This window comes from Carassius auratus, unplaced genomic scaffold, assembly GCF_003368295.1.
Source record: "Carassius auratus strain Wakin unplaced genomic scaffold, ASM336829v1 scaf_tig00021008, whole genome shotgun sequence".
In the NCBI taxonomy this organism is placed as follows: domain Eukaryota; kingdom Metazoa; phylum Chordata; class Actinopteri; order Cypriniformes; family Cyprinidae; genus Carassius; species Carassius auratus.
This window is the reverse complement of record NW_020525078.1, coordinates 347,386-369,576: the sequence shown is the minus strand read 5'-3', so window position 1 is coordinate 369,576 and position 22,191 is coordinate 347,386. Positions and strand designations below refer to the sequence as shown.

Here is a 22,191-nt window from a genome sequence, read left to right as displayed (position 1 = left end):
AAAAACATGCATTTTAACCCCGAGACAATTTTTATCGGGGAACCTCCTGGAAACGTGCCTGGGCTAGTTTTGGACTAGTTTTGAGAAGCAAGTGGGCAGGATTTGTTTTGAAAACCTGGCAACCCTGATCTGAACGCACGTGCTGGAGATGTATACTTCTAATCAAAGGAGCACCTTTACTGACAAGATGCGCATGAAAAATGCATTCGATTTTTTGCACAGCCCTAGTTGGTGGTTTTGACAACTTTTCAAGATGCATGAATATTTACAATTTATTAATTCATAATATGCTACAGAAATATCAGAAAAACTTGAGGTTTCCGTGTGAATACACTAATACAGTCTCTCTCTGCGAGTCTCTGCGTGCGGCTCTAATCCTGTCTGGCTGGAGTCACATGACCAGCACTCTCTCAGCTCCCCTGCCAGCCGTCTGACTCGAGTCACATGACCAGCACTCATGCCAGCCGTCCGACTCCCCCCAAGGTCAAGTGAGGAGAGCCGTGGAGACTGTTGCTATGGTGAGGGATGCTCTTCCTAGCAACTCAGCAGAGAGCTGATTCTTGGCAGCATCACTCTTTCTAAGAGTAGCCTGCGTCTTTTTATATCGCAGGATCGATTCGATGAAACACATATTCCTGATATTCAGTTATTCCACTCGGCAATTAATGATTCTGAAGCTTTAGGCCCAGTTCAGAAAGGTGTTCTTACCTGATAACGAAAGAGCGAAAAGGGATGATGTGCTGCATCACAGCGGGAATGTGCAACCATATTCTGATCTGTACACACAGAAGAATACGCTCTGGTTGGTTACGGGTCTAACAAGTCAGACTCTGGTTTACTTGACTAGGTTTGTTTGACTCACGTTAGAGACGATGGTGATGAAGGCATGTGCGATGGGGAAGGGGAGAGTGTCAGGAGCGCCGAACTCAAAGCAGTCCTTCATCAGAGAGAGGCCGTGCTTCCCGCAGAACATACACACATACCGCAGCAGGTGCAGAGGGACCTCCACATCCTGAAACACACACACACACACACACAATATAATCCCTTAAAACACACCCAAAAAAACACTCTTTAGCTCAACAGAATGAATGTGTGGTCACATGACTCTTTAAAATGAGTTTATTCAATATATTCTTCAGAAGATCTCTCTGTTTTGGCCAGTCACGAGTGAGACTGACAATGACTTCTCCAGAAAACCATTTTTATGGCAATTAATGCACTGAATTTAATGGTTTTGTGAATGATTTACACAGAAATTAATTCAGCTTGTATATGATGAATAAAGCACAAAAGACATTGAGTCTTTGAGCTTTTCTTATGACTTATGAACATAGTTTACATTAAACTATATGTATATAATAATACATGTATTATTATAACAACATCAGTTAGTCATACATATGACTAACAGATATTGTCATGTGACCACATGACCGTCACATTAAAGTAAACATGTATAAAAACCATATGTGATCTAGAATCTTTCAAAATATAAATCGAATATACAATAATAAAAAATATATATTTATGAGTGATATATAAAATTTTAGTAATACAATCCCAAAAATCACTATCTATATATATATATATATATATATATATATATATATATATATATTTCACTATAATATTACATTTTTTATAAGACTACCATATTGTGTTTATATATATATATATATATAGTTCTATAACTACCAGACAAATGTCATTTTAAGTAATATAATAACCTGTTGTGATTATATAAACATAATTTAATAATGATAATTATTATTATAAAATCTTTTTATTGCATGTCAAGCAAAGATTATAAGAAATAATCACGAGATGAATCAAAACAGTTGCAGGCAAAACTATTTACAGGCTTCAAACAAAATGTTAAAAAAATCCCAGGATGTGAGTGTTTTTTATATGACCTCAAAGGAGCTTTGGAAAACTTCCGTATGTAGAGTTTGAGTATGAAGAGTTTGCATTTAATTACTAAAACCTGTGATGATTCATGAGTGCAGATGAATCATGCTAGCCGACGTCTAAACAAGGAACATCTCGTACTTTCACACACTAGCTTTGACCTCAGAGTCAGTTTAAACTAGTCCTGCTCCATCCACTCAGCAGCTATTGTGGTCATGAATTATCTCTAAACTGTGTAATCAAGCCCATCATAATGAGTGTGTGTGAAAGAGAGAGACTTACATTCATATCACAGAAAGAGCCGAGGATATTGCTCTCTTGTGCGGAGATATCCTGAGGACAAAACAACAAACGGATATTTAAAAAAAAAAACAGACAGCGACCTAAATAAAACCATACTTCTACTTTTCAGCTTCTATATTTGTTTTGAGGATTTGTTGAGGTTATTCAGTTCATCTTAATCATTTAGCAATAAAAAAAGCACTACCTGGAAGAGCATAATATACACACATAACTCTGATGTGATGTGTATATTACTTCTGTTGAGACCAAATTGGTGCTTTCAAAACATCCAGAGCAAAAGTTTTACCAATAAATTAGTAACAGGCACAAGTACTCAGTACCATGATAAGATTCACCATGCACTTGAATTAGGCCATTTGTCTTTTTAAAATGTTAAAATGATTGTAGCCCAGCTTCGTTTCGTAAATATGCGCAGCTATTACAACTGGCCTTAGCATTGTGGGCTTGCTCTGAAAGACAAAAGTGATGTGTGATGTGCATTTAATCCATCAAATTTTTTGATGTGTTATACATACTTGAGTGTTTATGGGTCAGCCTGACTACACAATAACCGGATTACAACTGCACATGTAAATGAACTAAATAACATAAATAGCACTACGAGTGTCAAAAGCAGAGCATCTTTTAATTCTGGGATTTTTTCAGACATCATTTTTACACTTAAAATGATAAAAATTTTATTAATGCATGTACTAGATCTTATTGTGAACTATTAAAGAGGTCATGCATGAACTGAGAAACCAAAATTCCCCTGATCTTTTGACACATAAGGAGGTTATTGTACTATAAAAGTTTAAGAACTAAAAACAGCTTATATTGAAGGCAGTCTGTTAAAACGACAGCGTGTGTGTGGCTAAGAACTGCCTTCGCAGAAGATGATCAACGCCTGCTTCTATATCGCTGCCTGTTTAGTCCCGCCCACCGATTTACATATGAAGTGTTTATGAGGGAGGCGAACAAGCAGGTCTACAAAGAAACCAAACGATAAAGATGGCTCTAAATAACGCAAGACAGTGTGCAGGGCCAAGCTGTGGAAACACAGTCTTTGCATTGCCTTCCTTCTGTTCAGATCCCAACAAGAAGTGGATGAACTTTTATTTTTTAATGAAGTAAGAACTAATTTACTGAGAATTCATTTACAAACAAGGCACAATCGACACGGGATTTCCAGAAATGTTGAAACTAAAACAAGCTTGAGTGCAATACCAAACCGCCAACATTTTAGAATCCAATCCACAATTGGAACTTTCAAGGCCTCAAAAAAACCTGGGAATCCAGACAGTAAGAAAACTGTCTCCTATATGAGCGAGTATTACCTCTATAGTGGGGTGTGTGTTGTGTTTGTAGGCCGTGTACAGGGGGAACTGGATCTGAAAGATCTTGGCAGCGCACAGCAGCAGTTTCTCCTGGTCTTCTGTGCTCCAGGATGCAAACGGGTCCAGGCTGCTCTCATTCCCGCCCGCCGTGGGTTCACTGAGCTTGGGCGGGGGATCCGGTTTGACCCCCTGATTTTGGTTCTTGTGCTGATCTCCATCCTCCACGCCACCATCTTCTTCAGCAGAGTCCCGTTCCACATTCAGTGGCTCGTCCTCACAGGGCGACGGCTGTGGCTGGGCGGAGCCCCATTCAGACTCCGCCCCCTCAGTCCTAGTGTTGCCATGGCCACTGTGTAGACGGTCCCTAAGGTTGGTTACTTGGGCGATAACCAAGTTAATGAGGGCATAAACCAGTTGGCTGAACACCTCGAGGTGTTTGTATTCCTTGAAACAGCACAGACACTGCCTGCAGATGAACATGGAGAGAATCGGCCGTCAGACCATCATTTACAAGGTTTTAGTATCTAATGTGCTTGCTTATTAAATATTTTGGCTACTTTAACGGTGCTATGAGCTACCAAGGAGATCGTAGTACACTCAGTTCTGTTTAACACACTTGACAGAGTTTAAATCCAATCCAAACAACAGGTCAAACAACACAAAACATTAATTCATGATAAAATGTTGATGATGAAAAAGAGAACAACAACATTAAGTCAATGATGAGAATTAAAGAATAACAAAACAGTTAGCAAACGAGAATGAATGAATGAGCAAGACAGTGAGTGAATGAGTACAAATGAGTGTGTGAATCAATAAATAAATGAGCGAGGGAGTGAATCAATGACAGAATGAAAAAGGTATGAATGAGCTGTGTTTACACTGGCAGAAAAAATCTGATTTTTCTTCCCACATCTGACACAGATCGGAATTTGACACACGCGTGTAAACACAAAAACACACTCGAGATCCGATTTTTTCGCATCCGATCTGAGCCCTTTCCAAATGTGGTTTTAAAACAGATACATATCCGATATCTGGACATCCGACCTACGTCTAAACACACATATCCTATTCCCCACAACACTCCCAATGTGAGGGTGACACGTTTGCACATTAAGATAGCGTTTTAATGCTGGTGTGCTCGCATTATTGAAATGGAAACGTAAAAAAAAAAAAATGGTTTTCAACCTCTGCCCTGTGAATTTTATAATTACAACAGCTTCGCTACTAAAAGCTACATTACACTTCTCAGCAATGAGGTGATAACTTTCACTTGTTTGCAAGCTTCACATTCGCATGGTCTCGCTCTCGCGTTAATTCATTCAAATTCATTTAATAACTATAATCTTGGCGCTACTTTATTTCACTAAAGAATTCTACCTCTAACGAGCTATATAAGATAGCACATTACCGTCATTTTCTGTCATTTATCCGTTTTGAGATATTTTGAACTGCAAAACATCCATGACAGCCTTTGTACATGCTGGCAAATAATAGCCAAATGGCCACTCGACGTGAATTATATAAATAAATTTAATAGCAAGGCTATTCAAAACACGAGGATCTACCATGTGTGATCACTCGCAATCATTTTTGGCAGGAATTATGTAAACACAGATATCGGATACCAGTCATGTCTAAATTACACGACATGCAGTGTAAATGCAGCCATTGAGTGAATCTGCGCGAAGATGACAACTAATGAATGAGCAAGACAGTGAGTTACAGAGAATGAATGAATGTGTGAATTAGTGAATAAATTAGTAGGTGAATCAGTAAGCAAATCAGTAAAGGAATGAATAAATAAATACATTGAGTGAGCAGACAATGGAATCAATGAAAGTCAGTGAATGAATCTGCAAGCAATTGAATGAGTGAATGAATGAATGTACGACAGACTGCAGTGAGCGAATGAATGACAAATGACTGCTTGCTTGAGCAATAGGTTATGAATAAACATCCAAGTGAGTGAGAATTCAATGAGGGAATGAGTTCTGAGGGAATTAACTGGACAAATGAGCAACTGAGAAATGAACAAATAAACATTTAAGGAATGAATGAGTAACTGTATGTCTGAATCTGCGAAAGACTGAGTGCTGACCTCTGTGTCCATGTGCTGATGTAAGTGAAGACTCTTAAGGCATGCTCCTTCTTCAGCTGCAGGCCGTCTGAGCTGTCTGCATCCGAGACTGAGACACACACACACGGAGAAAGAAAGCTGTTATGAACTGGCTACAGGGCTGTATAGCTCTCTGGGATCAGATCAGATGTTAGAGACACAGCAAATGCTGAAAGACATCGAATGAAAACCAGTGAACCTGGCAGAGAACAATCAAGACAGCACTCTCCCGCTGTCAAAAATGAGTGTCATTTTAAAGACTGGTAAAAGACTAGAAAAGCTACATCGGAAACCAGTTAATGGAGACATTTTACAGTACCAGTGCTGTTTAATGTACAGCAGCTGACGTTCCCAAAATACCCTTTGTGACAATTTTGACATATTTGGTGTTTTTTTTTTTTTATTGAAATCAATGTTTCTGCTTACTATTTTCATATCAGTTAGGCCTACATGCATCAGGAGTTTTATCTTGTGTTAAATAAATACTAGAGCATTTTTAATGCATGTTACCATGATATGTTTTGTGTTAGTGACATTTTGCACCTTCTATATATATATATTTATCTCATCTTAAGGAAAAACTACTTTGATTCGACATGCGACAGATTTTAGCCTTTTGGTATATTATCATTATTTCAGTTTTTCCACAGTAAGACTATATGTGGGAATCACATTAAGCATGCTCATTACAGATGATCACATGACTTAATTCGCAGGACCTTAACATCCATTTAAGTGCTCTATCCTGACAAACCACACACACACACACACTCACACACACACAGAGCACAATTAATGGTTTCCACAGTGACGAGGGAGTTGCTGGACTCGGGAATGCTACCTTTGGGTTGTAAAGTTCACTCAAGCAGCTGGTTAGCCTCGACCTACATGAGATTTTCGTCCTTTCTTTCTGTAAAACGGCTTTCCTGTCTTTTTTTCTCTCTGCCGTTTCCACACAGCTCTACAGTAACAATCCAGGGCATTGTGTTCAAGGACTGAGAAACAGTTTGACGGCACTGTGATATGAGGATCTGTTATCAAAGCTGAAACCACAAAAGCACCAAAAATCCCTCAAAGTCTCACGGCACAGAAAAAAAAGCAAACCTGCAAACACAGACTGACTGACTCACAGTATTCAGTTCTTTTCAAGCGAAAAACAGTCCGACCTTAATGACTTAGAGGAATAATTCACCCAAAACGGACATTCTGTCATCATTTACTTGCCCTTGTGTTGTTACAAGACTTTATTTACCCTATGGAAAAATAAAAAGATATTCTGAAGAATGTTCAAGCTGCTCTTTTTTCATATAGCTGTACCACAAAAATGACAAAACAGACCATAAATAAGTCTTAACGTCTTGTTTGATATTTTAAAAAAAAAAGTTCTGAGATGAAAAGACTACATTAATTTTTACCAAGTCAGTTTATGCTGATATGAATATGCAAAAAAACACAGACAACATACAAGAGCTTGGATAGAGGAGAAGATTTTTAGCAAATGACAAATTCAATTTTGTCTGTTCCTTTGATAGACTTGAAATATAGCATGCAACTGCCTAGACTACTTTTACACTGCATTGCTTTTTATCCTTTTTAAAGATTCAAAGCTCATGGTTACTGTATCTTTGCACTGAAAAGAGCAGCATGAACATTCTTTAAAACAACTCCGTTTGTAGTTTACAGAAGAAAGCATCATGGACCAGAGCATCACAAAGACGACTAAATAATGACAAAGATCTCTTTAATAGGAGAACTTTTCGAATCTAAATGCCCCGTGATTTGTATCTTTTTATGATGTCTGGCACAACTGGTTTAGTGACTGTCTGTCTGCTTTTGACCTTTTTTTGAATTACAGAGCGTGCATGAACAGACTTATGCTGACACAAACACACACACACACACACACACACACAATGAAATAGAGTAGCATCTGACATTATAACTGTACCAGCAGAGTATTATCGCATGAACCCTCATAAATCACCAGCTCGAGCGGAATTACACTGCAGTATGGATCGTGTTTGGCTGATCAGATGCTGATCTGTGTGCATTTTGAAGAATGACAATGTCAAAAACACTTCTGAATGGCTAATGCTAATGCAAGTCAGTCCAACTTCTCATCAGCATCCAAGCATATTCAAACAAGCTGATGGTCAACGCACACATTAAGGTATTTTCTGATGCTTCTGGTCAAAATAAACAGCGAATCTGGTGGATGTTGCTCTTGGACGATTAAATTCTGAAATGATGATGAGGAGGGGCTAACAGGCTCTAGTAGCATTGCATTAATAAAAACAGACATCAGAATTAAACAAACTTGAAGTAATGACAGCCAAAAGGTGCTTGGTCGCTCTTTTAAATGCACACGTTGACAAAAAGTGTGAAACATTAAATATTATACAAGAAAATCTGCGCTGAAGCGAGGCAGCGAGCCGCATGCTCGGACAGTCATGCTAACAACTTGATGCAAACAACAACAAAAAAAACAACCAAAAGCTGTTGACTTACTCTCATTGAGCACCTCCAGCAGCTCGGCGCAGTTTTCACACATGGTTCATAAAGGCGGAAAGTGTATTCAGACCATTGGAGGAATAAAATGTTGCCTGTTTTGCTCTCTGTCTTTTTAAGGGGGTGTTTAAGGCCCGACGAAATGCTTGATGAAGGCTCGCTATTATGAGACAACACAGCCAGGGAGATTTGGGCTCATGCAAGCGGGATTGTTTACCGAGATGTCGAGGCTGGAGACAGTAAATGTGAGGCACTAAAGGAGCGGAGAGTCAGTCTCCGAGCAGAGCGTTACTGTGCAGACTAGCACATACGGCAGCCATGATGAGCTCGGACTGGTGTTACAATTCGGGTGTTTCCGTCGGACGACTTCGGGAATGTTCGCGATTGCTCGGAGGTGAGCGGGTAACGTCGTGCGAGACGTCGGCTATTTCCGCCGAGCCGTCTTTGCAGGTTCGTTCGGACTTTTTCGGAAAACTGGCAGAGAGAGAGGGAGGGGCTACCGTTTGTTACACATCGGCTGTTTTCGTAACGCCTGCTTCCGGCCCTTTTGACCATTCTTCGGAAATCTCGCGATATCTTGCTGTCTAGCACGTGTACGTGAGCTGTTTCAATTTTGTTATGTGACCCTGGGCCACAAAACCAGTCATAAATGTCAATTTTTTAAGGATGAGATTTGCACATCATTTGAAAACGTTATAAATAAGCTTTCCATTGATTCACGGTTTATTAAGGACATTTGAAAATCTTGGCCCTCATTTATCAACAGCGTGTCTGCACAGATGTGAGCACAATGAGTGTGTAAGCAAGTGTTTTATCTACCAACTTGTACTTCTATGTAAGAAACGAATGCGTTTAAATATAAGGACAAAATAAAGATCCTTTTCCTAAACACTTGATAAAATTAGGCTCCTGGAATCAAAGGGTGCAAAAATTAATAAATTGTCTTCAAAATTGTACAGATGGAGTCATTAGCAATGCATATCATGAATTAAAAATTAAGATTTAGCATAGTAAATTTACAAAATATATTAACGGAACAGATCTTTACTTAATATCCTAATGATTTTTTGCATTAAAAAAAAAGTTTTGACCCAAACAATGTATTGTTAAAATGGTTTTGTGCTCCAGAGTCACACATCTGTACTGTATTACCTACATAAATCCCATTTATCCTGTAATTAATTAAATATACAACAGTTATGGGTCATACATTAGATTATATGTGTGTGTGTGTGTGTGTGTGTACACTCATTTGCAGAGAGTTTGGGGTCATTAAAAGAAGTTAAATCAAATAATTAAATAAAAGTTACAGTATGTATTTAACGTATGTATTTAAATCAAAATAATCAAGCTCTACAAGCGAAATGAACACACACACACACACACACACACACACAATGCTTTGTAAAAATAACCAACTTTGTTTCCATAGTACTGACACACAGCTTTACAAATAGGAAGATACGAACAAACCCTTTCACTTTAATGACAACCCTATGCCAAAAAAAAAAAAACACTCAGCGAGCTGGTAGAATGAAAAAGACTCGTCTCTCTCATAAACTGCAATCAAATGAAAAATATTTATATATATAAACACACACAAACCCCCAATAAAGAAGATAGGAACAGCATCAGGACCGATCCTAAACGGTCACATTCACTCGCTGTGGTTCACGAGTCACACAGCTCAACACAAATCTCTTCCTGCGCAGTCATTTTCTGTCTTCACTGGCCTGTCACACTGTATATTACATATTCACAAACAGATGAGGCTGAGAAGACATTAAAATGATTAGCAAACATACTGAACAGAAACACTGAAGCATATACAGTAAATCGATATAGGAGAGATAGACAGTTTCTTTCATATAAAATGCTCTGTTATGTAAAACCAAAGGGTTTGGGAGGAGTCAGGTTACTCATAACTGTCTTTAATTTACATAGTGGCATGGATTTGGTCGACAAACAACCAACATCTGGATCCATTTTCCTATTTGTCCTCATTTGACTGCTACTTCCCTATACACACACACACACACTTCCTTCATGAGTGTGAAACTGTCCAGGCGCTCATTCACACATTTCCTCCGGGAGCTCGTGAGGGTTGAGGATTCCTGGGACAGACATCTGGAGCTTGTGTTTCTCCTCCTGAGCCTGACGCAGAGACGCTTCCCTCTCCTCCAGGAACAGATCCGTCGAGTCCTCGCCCGCAAACTCCTGAAACACACAGTGTGAGGGATTATGAACACTGTGTCAAGCCACGCTGGTTTGTACAGTGCGTTTCCCATTATACGTTTGTGAAAGCAGCTTTACATAAAAACATTTTTTAATGTCAGACTGTAACAATGTATCCATTTGTAATCAGTATTAGCTAGAGTTGGTAATGTTATCCAGAATCAAAAACAGATCCATATCCATTTGAAAGGCCAGAAACTGTCAATGCCACAAGACTGTTTATATAGTACAACTATTACTACTAATAATAATCAACTAGCATAATTATTTTAGCTATTAATATTAAATGAACATTGATATTCAATATAATTAAAGTCACTATAAATTAAAACATGCACAATAATTTATTTATTAGTATTAATAATGTATTATTCATATGAGTAAATTTTATTATTATTAATGATATTTAATTAATAACATTTAATTAGTAGTAATAATAATAATAATAATAATAACAAAATTTAGATTACATTAATATGTAATTAACATTTATATTTATTAAAACAACATTATGCACAATAACACATTTTTACTCTACTATAAAAATATTATTCTATCTATTATTTTATTTCTATTAATGATTAATATTTAATTTATTAAAGTTGATTTAGTTGTAAATTAGCATTTTGATTATATTAACTAATACATAATCAACATTAAAACATTTTGCACAATAAATTAGAGCATTTCATTACTATTAATTTAAAAATGACAAAGCATTTGAATTATTAACTACTAATATTTAATAAATATAATTACAAAAATAATTATTATTATTAGTTTTTAATCCACAAAAAAATTGAATACGCATAATTTTTTATTATTCATAACAGAGCATTTTAATAATATTACTGTGTAACTAATAATTATTATAAATCAATTATAAATTAAGATACAAATATGTATATAAATAGAGGCAGTTATTTAACAAACACTGTGGCTATTGGGATAAAAGTTACTTATTAATTTATGTATTAATTTATATTTATATTAAAAATCTAGCAGGGAGGAAGTGACATACCTTGATCTGGACCAGGAAGTCCCTGAGGTGCTCTTTAAAGGCAGGAATGTCCTGATTCAAGCTGAACAGACCCGTGACAAACACCTTCACCTGGGCACTAAAAAAAAAACAAAAAAAACACACACATTAACAAACAACTGCCGCCAACAACACACTGGAAACACAATCCTCATGCTCCAGGCTGCTCTTACTCTTGCAGATGTGGGAAGGCCGTCTTCAGCAGGCTGGCCACATACTCCTGCACGTAGCTCTGATTGTTGTTCGTGGTGCCTGTGTTCAGAGTGCAGCTGATTTTACCCTCTTCCACCAGGTTAAACATGTAGGCGAGGATGGAGGCGTGCATCGTCAGACCTGCCCGGCACAAACCACAGAACATACATCAAGCAAACACAATGATTTTAACCTCAGAGTCAGTAACCTGCAATATTATTAATGCACTAGGTTTAAATCAATATAAACTGACACGTCACAATTTAAACGCTTTACTTAAAGAGAAATGCACGCAACAATAATGATATCTAATCCTATTTTCATTACATTTTGCCTAAACTTTTTTTTTTCTTCGGTGGAAAATGACCTGATCAGCTGTGTTTGTGAGATTTACTGTGTTACTGCTGTGAAGCGAATTTGTTCAAAATAACAGCTCCACTAGTTACGCTGAAAACATGCCACTCTCTCTCTGCCTAGCAACTGACCAGCAGTATGAGACGTATCTGTGACGACGGAGAAAATGTGCTGCAGGATGTCACAGAAGTATGTCTGATAGAAGCTCTGAGCTGCTGCCTCTTCCTGTGCGATGTTCTGCAGCATGGTGAACAGGATCTGAAGCCCTGGAGACACACAAACACAGTCAGCATGGTCACAGACGCTTGGCTATTATCCTTTTGTTTTCACACAGAAGCGTGTTTATTTGTTCTCCCCGCTCACCTGTGTCGGCCACATTCCTCATGGTGTGCTTGAAGGCCCAGATGATGGAGTCCAGAACCAGTTTGAACTGCGCCGGTGGGATGGACAGGAATGCTGGGAAACACTGCGAGTTAACAGCTTGCAGCAGGTAGAAGAAATGCGTCCTGTGCTCGGGGAACTCCTCAAAGTTCTGAGAGGAAAAACAGAGCATTAAAGAAGGCCTGCACGATTTGGTTGGGGAGAGAGAGGAAGAGCATTTGTGCACTTTGCATTCCCAAATGCATAGTTTAAGAAACTTATGAATTAATGTGAAGCATTTACTGTGAGCCAAGACATCTATCTTGATTAACTGCTTCTCCCTACAATAGTGTATACTCTCTTCTAGACTTATGCTGGTTGGATTCAGAGGAAACAACACAAGTGAAATGAAACCGTTGCACTGACAGAGAGGATGGACTAACCTTATTGATCATGTCGAGGGTGCACTCGAACACAGCATCAAATATTTTGGGGATCTCTCCTGTTATGTGAGCGCCGAGCTTGTTGACGATGGTTGCCATCGTGCTAAGCACTTCTGGTTCTCGAGCTGCTGGAACGTTCCTTTGGTAGTCGATGAGAACCGCCTCCAGCAAAGGTGGAACGAAGTTCTCTCCAACCTGAAGAGACAACAACCGCTCTTTCAACTGCTGTCAAACCCGACTCATTGTTTTAGCATCTAGGAAGGTCAGAACTAACCATCTGTGGGTCATTAGAGCGGCTGACCCATCCGGAGATGAGCTTTAGCGTCTCTCTCTTCACCGTCCGCATGCTCCGTATCAGAGGCTGCTTGGTCACCATCTCACCTGCAGAGGAAGACCAAAGAGTTTACCACGAGCCGTTATTACATGGCAGGTGTTGGGTCATGTGCTGCATGTCTCACCGTTGCTCTGGATGGCAGAAGAGATGTTCTCGCTCAGGCACTTGTAGACATTGAGCATGTCCAGGTAAATGCGTCCCAGCTGCAGGACGAATGGGTGACCCACAGCTTTACACGCCCTCACGTTGGTCTTCAGGATGCTGCCTAGCTGACGCACTGTCTCTGGGTCCTTCAGGATGTCCACGTTCTGATTGAAGAGAAACATCATGTGCTTTGAGTGCAAGTGTTGCTGTATCAATCTTGGTCATGCTGACTTAAATTTTTTCATTTTATAAGGTTTATACTTTTAATGTTAAGTACAATAAACTATAGAAAAATGAATAGAAACTATATAGACATAGGTAACTATAGTTAACTAAAACAAAAACGATATGAAAAAGTGTTACTTGAAATAAATGTAAATAATAAACTGAAATAAAATGTAAAAAATAAATAAATAAACAATGGTTTACCTTTATGAACTAAAATATAATTAGAAATTATATATATATATATATATTTCCTTCACAAATTTATAAAATAAAAATAGAAAATATAAAAATAACTAATTCAATTTATTAATAAACTATAACAGTATCTCAATATTAAATAACACAGGCTCTCACCTTGGTGGCCTGCTGGATGATGCTGTCCCACACCTGGTTGGGGAGGAGCATGTACTTCTCGATCAGTCGCTCCTGGACCGTCTGGTCTGTCTGTGCTCCGATCATGTAGCCCACTGCCTCGTAGAATGTGTGCACCTGCTGCGGCTGCAGGTCACAGATGATGGTGTTGATGTTGTTGAGGATCTCGTCGATGAAGGGCATTACCTCCCCCACCTGAACCTGCACAAAATGCCTCCTGCACTTCTGAGCGATCTTGATGAAGGTGTCACAGGCCATGTCCTGCACGCCGTCATGGGTCTCTAAGAGAGAGAGAGAGAGAGAGAGATAGAGCGAGAGAGGCTTTCCAATTAATAAACACCCTTATGAGAAGATTAGCAAAAGAAAAAACAAAAAGAAAACCATGCATGAACACTCAAACTCAATCTACTCCTCACCGTGCATGAACTCAAACAGCTTGTTGACGACAGTCTTGAGGAACTTCCAGTGGGCCCTGAGGAATCGTGGGTACTGGCCGACGATGTACATGATGTTGGAAGCAATGATGGCTTTGTTATCTTTCCCTCTTTTTTGTTCACACAGACCAAGCAAGTCCTAAGACAGAAACAGAAATGTAGTGTTGGCCTTCAGACTTTTTAATGTCTTTGAAATGTTTCTTCTGCTCACCAAGGCTGCATTTGTTTGATTAAAATACAGTAAAAATATTGTGAAAAAAAATTTAATAAAACAAATAGCTGTTTTCAGTGTCACATGATCCTTTAGAAATCTGTTTAATATGCTGATTTACTGCTAAAGAAACATTTCTGATTATCAATGAAATACATAAAGTAAAATAAAATACATACATTCAAATGCATTTTACCCTATGCATTTACTTGAAATAGAAATCTTTTGAAACACTGAACCTACACTAACTTTTGATCAACTGAATGCATTCTTGTTAAAAGCAAGCATTACATTTGTTAATAAAAAGCAGTAGCATACACAGTATTTACAGTGTTATAGCATGCAACAGCTAAATTTCAGTTTTCACCTAACATCTCCTGATAGGCAATAACAAATGCATGAATAAACACCTTAATGACAGTGACGAGGAACCTCTTCTCATCCTCTTCATGCATGGCGCCACTGATGGAGCCGATGGCCCAGCACAGTGTGTTCAGGTTCCTCCAGGACCACTCGGTACCGTTCACCTGATTATGAAGCTTCTCTGTCATGATCCGCTCCGTATCCGCATAGTCCAGATGAGTCAAGTAGACTGGACAGGAGAAACACATCATTATCAAGCTTTCTCCATCTACATTTTCCCATCAGTTTCTAGAACAGCCCATAATAATTACCCAGAGTCTCTCTCATGTTCTTGTAGAGGTTGATGGAGTCGGTGTCCTTCATGAACTCTCTAACCACCTCACCCTGATCGTTCTCCACCACCAGAACCTCCTCTGGTTTGGCCATGCGACTCACCATCAGCAGACGCACCTGAGACAGGTCAAGAGCGCAGTCAGTTTTTCCCCCAGTGACCAATATTTTGAGGCAGACCTGCTGTACACTGTGGCTAACTGACCTTGGAGAGCACAGGCAGGTAGAGGTGTCTACGGGGCGGCACATCAAAGTGTTGGCTGGTTGAGAGCAGTGGAGAGGTGGAGGTAGAGAAGGGACTCTCTCTGTAGAGCTCAGCGGCCAGATGGTTCCAGTACTCCAGACAGATCTTAAAGATCTCCGTCTCCTCCACCTCAGAGACCAGCAGCATGTAATGCAGAGCCTGAGCACACGGGAGTCAAGCAATTAGGAGTCTGTGCATCACTTTACCATCTATTTCTCTACATTTAACTATGTGTGTACCTCCATGAGCGTCTCTCTGAGGTTCAGTCTCTTCTCTATCAGTTGTCCGTGCTCTTTGAGGAAGGTGCAGAGAAACAGACTGAGGTTCTGGATGAAGTTCTGCTCATCGTCTCTCCCATTTGAATATGCCAGACGGATATTTGTGTTCAGAGGCAGCATCTGTTGAGTAAATGAGGGTTATAGTTTTGAAAACTTCACTAGTTTTTAGTGGTGCATTTGAGGTGTTGTTTAAAAATTAATACTTATAGGTTCGGAACAGCTCAAACGATTCACAAAATTATAATGTGAAAGTTTTAAAGTTTAATTAGTCAAATTCAAGACTCCACATGCTGCTCCACATGCTTTTGTTTAGACCAGTGGTTTGCAACCTGTGGTCCGCGGCCCCCTAGTGGGTCGCGGTGATATTGCAGGTGGGCTGCCAATTACTTTTAAAGAAATAATAATATTGTTAATATATGTAAAAATGTCTAAGTCATAACATAAGATAATTTCACATATATATATATATATATATAATAACAAAAAATAAATATTAAACTGTTACTACGCTTCTACTAATCGAGCTCAATGATTGGTTTATGTCTGTTCTAGAGCTGTTACAACTTTTGATAAAGCTCTAATTGGTTCTCTTTTGGAAATATGTTTCAAATTCATCCTGAATGCATTTATAACTGTAAAGCAGCGGTCCCCAAGCCTTTTAGCGCCAAGGACCGGTTTAATATCAGACAATATTTTAACGGACCGGGCTTTAAGGTGTGACGGATAGATACAACAAAATAAAATTATACGACTGGCATAAAAACTGTGGTATATTGTAAATATAATAATAAACATCAATCCACTGTGTATCCATCGTGCCAACAACATAAAATTCATAATATATAATGAGCGAGTACATCATGAATCCATTTTCCAAACCGTGTTTTTGTCTTATCCTGAATCACTGCGGTACACCTATAATAAGTGTTTATATTTGGACTATTTTAGTCTGGTTGGGGTCGGCAATGCTGCAGAGTAGCACAGTACCTGCGTGACTCGCCGCAGATATAAACAGAGAGAAGTGGCTCCGGCTACAATGTTCTTCCACCAGACGCGAGCAACAAAAGGTGCCGCTGCAGCTTTAATGCAAGTTATTTATTCTTTCTTGTGCGGCCCGGTACCAAATGACGCACGGACCGGTACCGGTCCCCGGCCCGGGGGTTGGGGAGCACTGCTGTAAAGCATATCTGTGTGTCAAAATTGTGATTAAAATCTATCACAAATTTCTTTTTTGTCCATATTGCACAGCCCTAGTTAATTTGATAAATACAGTTAACAGCTTCTGAGTACTGAGTTATTAACCCAACAATAGCGGGGTCAGTTAATTTTTTTTTGCAGTGGGCAGCGAAAACATGTGTGTTTGGTTGTGTGGGCTGCAAGTTGAAAAAAGGTTGGGAACCACTGGTTTAGACTATAGGCAGACCGATATATTGTTTTGCCAATTTTATCGGCCGATATGTGCCGATATATCAGTACTGGCGAATATGCCACCGATAAGAACTTTTTACAAAAAATACAGACCCACCCCCACATGATTCTAATTCTTAGTTTTGCATGATGTTATGATGTATGGATAGTTCATTTTTAACAGCAGACGCTGTTTAACAGCTGATCTGCGCATCACTGCATGCATCTGTGGCACACCGGATCTGATCGCAGCAGCTTGTGTTTATACTAGCCACGCCCCTTCCCAGAATTCATGCTTATCACATCGATCACATCACATTTCTGTGATTCAAAGCTGAATTTTCAGCATCATTAGGGCCGTTTCATAGTCAACGCATCTGTACGCATTCGCTTCCCCGAGGCTACGCATCGTTACGTTTCGGCCGCCATTATGTGTCGGTGCGTAGCCAAATGTGTCGTCCTAGTTTTTGATACGCGACGCGCCGATGTACACAATACTATGCGACATTGCAAGTATTGTACATTAATTCAAGTATATTGTGTTTACAGAAGAAGAAGGTTTGAATACAATGGCGGACGAAGAGGAAAAATTATGCGAACTTATACGTATTCATCCACATTTATCTCTGCGTTGCCTTTGTTGCCGCAGATGTAAAATCAGCAACAGAATACACTCCTCTTCAGTTGCCATTGTGATCTGAATATCACGCGACCCGACTTTACTACCCCCTGTTGCGTGAGCGGTGTATTGCATACACGCATCGCCCGTGACGCTTGCGTCCACTGTTCAGACTATGAAAGGGAGCGCGTCGCTCGCGTTGACTATGTAACGACCTTTACTCGCAATTATTTAGAAATCATTCCAATATGTTGATTTGCTGTTCAAGAAAATTTCATATTACCAATTAAACTCTGAACACTTTACATTTTTGCGTAAACTATATTTAATTTCAGGATTCTCTGAAGAACAGAAAGTTCACATTTATTTGAAATGGAAATCTTTCTAACATTAATAATGTCTTCTTATGGTAACATTCAATCAATTTAATGTGTCCTTGCTAAATAAAACCATTCAATTAAAAAAAAAACAGAAGAGAATAGAGTTGGTGTACCTGTTTGAGCTGCACCATGGTGAGAGTGAACAGGTTGACAAACTGCTCCTCATACTGGCTGACACTGACACCGGCGATCTCTGTCAGACACTTCAGAGTGATGTTCCTGAACATCGGAACATTCAGAAACTGTGGAATAATCACGAACACAAACCATGAACTTTCTGGAACACTCAGTTATTTTCACTAAGTGAGAGGCTATAAATGTTGGAGCACCAGCTCAGACACAAAGCTTTGAGCAGAGGTCCAATGAGAACAGCCAGCACTCCAATGATTTCCCTCTCTTTCTTACGCACTGGCAAGCTGAACCAATGACAGTGCGCCTTTGTAAGAGGAGTGATGCCAGCCTGCTATCACAGCATTTTACTAAATCAAATAAGTTACAATTAGAGACCTCAAGTCACGTTACCTTGTACACCAGAGTGCTGATGAGTTTGGTCTCAAATATGTAGCCAAGTGGAATCCAGTTCAGGAAACGAAGGAGGGTCTCCAATGTGGCTTGGACCAGAGGGGCATTCTGGGAATTTTCCTAATGTACAAAGCATCAAGTCAGGTTTAAAAATGAGAGGCATGAAAATACTGAACTGCACATAAAGAAATAGTTCACCCAAAGAGGAAAATTGTGGATTATTAAGATGTTTTTATCAGCTGTTTGGATTCGCTTTCTGACAGCACCCACTCACTGCAGAGCAAGTCATGCAATGCTAAATTTCTCCAAATCTGTTCCCATGAACAACCAAACAAACTCCTCTAAATCTTGGGCAGCCTGACATTAAATACATTTTCAGCAAATTTTTGGGTGAACTATACCTTTAATACTAAAAACACTAATGTTGTAGTAATATGCCTGCAACATACCATGACAAACTGGCACAGCTGGAAGATTTGGGAAAATTCGTTGCACATACTGCAAAAAAAAAAAAAAAAAAAAAAAAAAGGGATACAGGTTGAGCAAATATCACCACAAATATTTTGCCAACCACACCCTGCAAAGTCTGCAACTGTCACATATTGCAGGCATGTATACCTGTCCTTCAGGTGCTTGGCTTTGACCTGAGTCATCTGCCCGCTGGAGAAGTCAAACACCTCCTCACTGAGGAGCTTCAGGATGATCATGTTGTTCTGACACAGGCTTTCACTGGTGCGACTCGCTCCCACAATGTCACTGATGAACGTGGGCCAGTGCTTCGGCCACTCCTGCTTCAGAATCTACACACAAAACATCAACAGCTATAAATCCGTGAGCCCTTCGCTCTCACAATATAACAACCACAGATATACCTAAAACACACTCACCTGCACCAGGATCATGTTGAGCTTTGCTATGTAAACCCCTTCCTTCTGTAGGAGTACAAATACATTTGAGTTATTTTATGTAAATTACTGAAAATGTTTTTTAATATTTTGGTTGCAACCATCTGTTTTTAAGTCATTTAAAATGCTACAAATTGTAGAAACTAAGCATTTTTATTACCTCTACGCTGTTGGGATCAGAGGAAGTCTTGATAATCAGCCCAACGACATACTTTTTAATTCCTGTGGACAGAGAGAGATGTCTGTTATTTGTGCATTTCTTAAAAGTCATCAGGATTTCACATGACAGCAGTGTTATATAATGTGGAGGTGTACAATAAATCGTCCATAAAGACTAAAGGTCAGTGAGCCCGAATGTTCAGATTGAAGTCGTACGGTCCCTCACCATCACACTGGTTTCGAGGAAGAATCTTCCAGCGTGTTTTGATCACAGTCTCCAGTATCTGAAGAGCATAGTACTGCAATACAAACAGCAAAACCAGTAAACATCAGTTTAGCATGCTCACGGTTGGCATTTAGTCAGTCTGACTCTATACACTGGCTAAATGCAGAAATAAACATTAATGTTAACATACTTTCGTCTTCATGTTCTGTGAGAACTCCAATATGGTGTCCACTCTGGTCCAGGCATCTGGGTGGTCCTTCAGGCTGGTGAGAACTTCTTGTGCCAGTCTTTGCTAAAATAATTGAAAACGAAAACCACTTTTGATGCACCGTACGTGTACATTCAGAATTGTCTTGGATTTGGCAAATCGACTCGTACCTGAGATCCCACATCATAGTACATGGAGTTGACGACATTGTCCAGCAGGTTGATGTCTAGCTTTTGACTGAAGTCCAGCAACTGCCGTGCTGTGTGATCCGCCAACATGGTCATGTCTGCCGGCATAGAGCTGTAATACAAGACAGTCAACACCTTTTAATTACCAAACATCAATAGTGACACATATGAAAATTCATCCTAACAGTTTACTAGTTGTTTAACCAGAATAATCTGCTAAAATCAGATACCAAACCAATGGCTCGAACCACGTGGGTCCACAAAACACTTCACTTAAGCATGCAGTTGTGCTGAAATACAACCGTTCTGTTGAGTTCACCTTTACAACTGCTACTTTAACTAGACAAACGCTTCTAAAAAGTGCTAAAATGGAACTTTAACACCTTAAATGTGTTCCTTTACAGTTAAAAAAAAAAAACACAAAGCGTAAACATGGATTTGAGTAAACAGAGCTTTATATACACAAGTACTTTTTAGAAAGCAGCCCACTTGAATTCTAGTTGAGCGCCTTTGCAGTTACGGGCAACGACGAGGAACAAAACGCGTTTTCGTTTCTGTTCAGTACTAGCAGTGTGTCAGCAAACTAGCACTTCATTCAACTCACTTATCACAGTAGATACTATTTATAACAGATAACCGTTTCATAAAACACCTCAAGAACAACCTTTAACTTACCTGTTTTAACCAAAACTCCTTCACGCTGAAGAAAAACCCTACAAAAATGCTAACGTGGTTTGGGGATTAGCAACAAGGTTAAGTGTCCTGGAAACGTGCGTTGCGTCAAAACAAGATCAAGACGCGAGGTTAAAAAAAAGCGCCTAGTGTATTTATCTCATTTTACACGGATATAGTGTGCTTTAAAAATGCAATCTGAGCATCTAACGTTAGCAAGTTCACTTCAAATGCTAAACTAGCTGGTTACTCACTGTATAGCCAAACTCACTATAATGCGAAACAAACGATAAATGAAAACACAATTTCGGTGTTATTTTTTAACTATTGTCTTCAGTGATTGAGTCCAGGTCCTCTTTCAGTCAGCAGCTCGTGTTAGTTGATCTGACGGTTTACAGCTCGCTTTAACTACTCATTCCGTTTTATAACAACAGTATCAAACCAATCGTTAGTTTATTCTTTTGTCTACTGCAGAAAAACCGTTGTTTTGAACGCAGATATCTGCGAGAGACTGTGACCCAGCTCCTCTGTAGTCTCATGCATCACACGCAAGACCGGTTGAAACCGGTTCAGACTGGCGTATTCCATCTCGGTTTAGTTTTCACTCCGTAGCGCCGCGTAAAATTCGGACTGCGGTCACGCCCTCCGCTACAGCTGATTGGTCGGAGAGAGCGACGCGGAAGCCCTGCGCGCATGTGATTGGATAGAGGTGCCGTCAGTCAGGATTGACCCCGCCCAGCGCCCCTGGTCTCATGTGTGAGGCGGGTTTTGCAGCACAGCGTGAGCGTGTTGTGGGCTGGACCGCGTGGAGCATGGAAAATTACTGAGACGTTGCCTGTGATGAACAAACAGTAACTGACCATGATGTGTATTTTTAGGCTGTGGCTCATGTGTAAAATGTTTTATATGCTGGTATTTATATGAAAGAAGTGCTAAACAATAAAATTGCAATAATACAGTTTATTTCCACATATTACGTTTTTTCCCCTCTTATTGCATTATACAAACACTCTCATTTAATTTGTAACATATTAAATAATATTGCGTTTGGCCCTTTGTTAAGTATATGATAGTGGACAGGCATATATATATATATATATATATATATATATATATATACACTACAGTCATTACTGTATATCAAATGCCATGTAAACACATAAAAGATGAAATAAAAAAAAGGA

The 22,191-nt window shown here is 39.3% G+C and overlaps 2 protein-coding genes across 3 annotated transcripts in view; both read right to left on the bottom strand.

Annotated features, from left to right (window-relative positions):
- LOC113076713 (ubiquitin carboxyl-terminal hydrolase 34-like) overlaps window positions 1-8,480 on the bottom strand; it is a 42,942-nt gene extending 34,462 nt beyond the window's left edge. For both annotated transcript variants that reach the window (XM_026249402.1, XM_026249404.1), the window contains exons 1-6: window positions 8,161-8,480; window positions 5,635-5,722; window positions 3,531-3,996; window positions 2,194-2,244; window positions 863-1,012; window positions 709-776 (exon numbers count right to left, since the gene is read on the bottom strand). In XM_026249402.1, coding sequence (XP_026105187.1) covers window positions 709-776; window positions 863-1,012; window positions 2,194-2,244; window positions 3,531-3,996; window positions 5,635-5,722; window positions 8,161-8,203 — 866 coding nt within the window. In that variant the 5' untranslated portion in view covers window positions 8,204-8,480. The remainder of the gene's footprint in view (window positions 1-708; window positions 777-862; window positions 1,013-2,193; window positions 2,245-3,530; window positions 3,997-5,634; window positions 5,723-8,160) is intronic.
- A 1,239-nt stretch (window positions 8,481-9,719) lies between these two features.
- On the bottom strand, window positions 9,720-21,602 carry LOC113076712 (exportin-1-like). Its single transcript, XM_026249401.1, has 24 exons — window positions 21,011-21,602; window positions 20,318-20,447; window positions 20,130-20,231; window positions 19,940-20,012; window positions 19,715-19,776; window positions 19,537-19,581; window positions 19,268-19,449; window positions 19,099-19,147; window positions 18,650-18,769; window positions 18,241-18,369; window positions 15,683-15,841; window positions 15,405-15,602; window positions 15,181-15,319; window positions 14,917-15,098; window positions 14,278-14,434; window positions 13,844-14,142; window positions 13,242-13,425; window positions 13,058-13,164; window positions 12,784-12,978; window positions 12,344-12,512; window positions 12,112-12,246; window positions 11,608-11,767; window positions 11,417-11,513; window positions 9,720-10,377 (listed from the first exon to the last, which is right to left on the bottom strand). The coding sequence occupies exons 2-24, from the start codon at window positions 20,441-20,443 to the stop codon at window positions 10,231-10,233; spliced, it is 3,216 nt and encodes a 1,071-aa protein (XP_026105186.1). The 5' UTR covers window positions 20,444-20,447; window positions 21,011-21,602; the 3' UTR covers window positions 9,720-10,230.
- Between the last annotated feature and the right edge of the window lie 589 nt (window positions 21,603-22,191).

What these genes read in the sequence shown, in the direction of transcription:
- LOC113076712 (XM_026249401.1), bottom strand. Translation starts at nt 20,443, where the DNA reads ATGCCGGCAGACATGACCATGTTGGCGGATCACACAGCACGGCAGTTG. An exon ending in CACAGAACATGAAGACGAAA is followed by an intron (nt 20,013 to 20,129) that starts GTATGTTAACAT and finishes TTTGTATTGCAG; the next exon opens with TACTATGCTCTTCAGATACT. An exon ending in AGCTGTGCCAGTTTGTCATG is followed by an intron (nt 18,770 to 19,098) that starts GTATGTTGCAGG and finishes TTTGTACATTAG; the next exon opens with GAAAATTCCCAGAATGCCCC.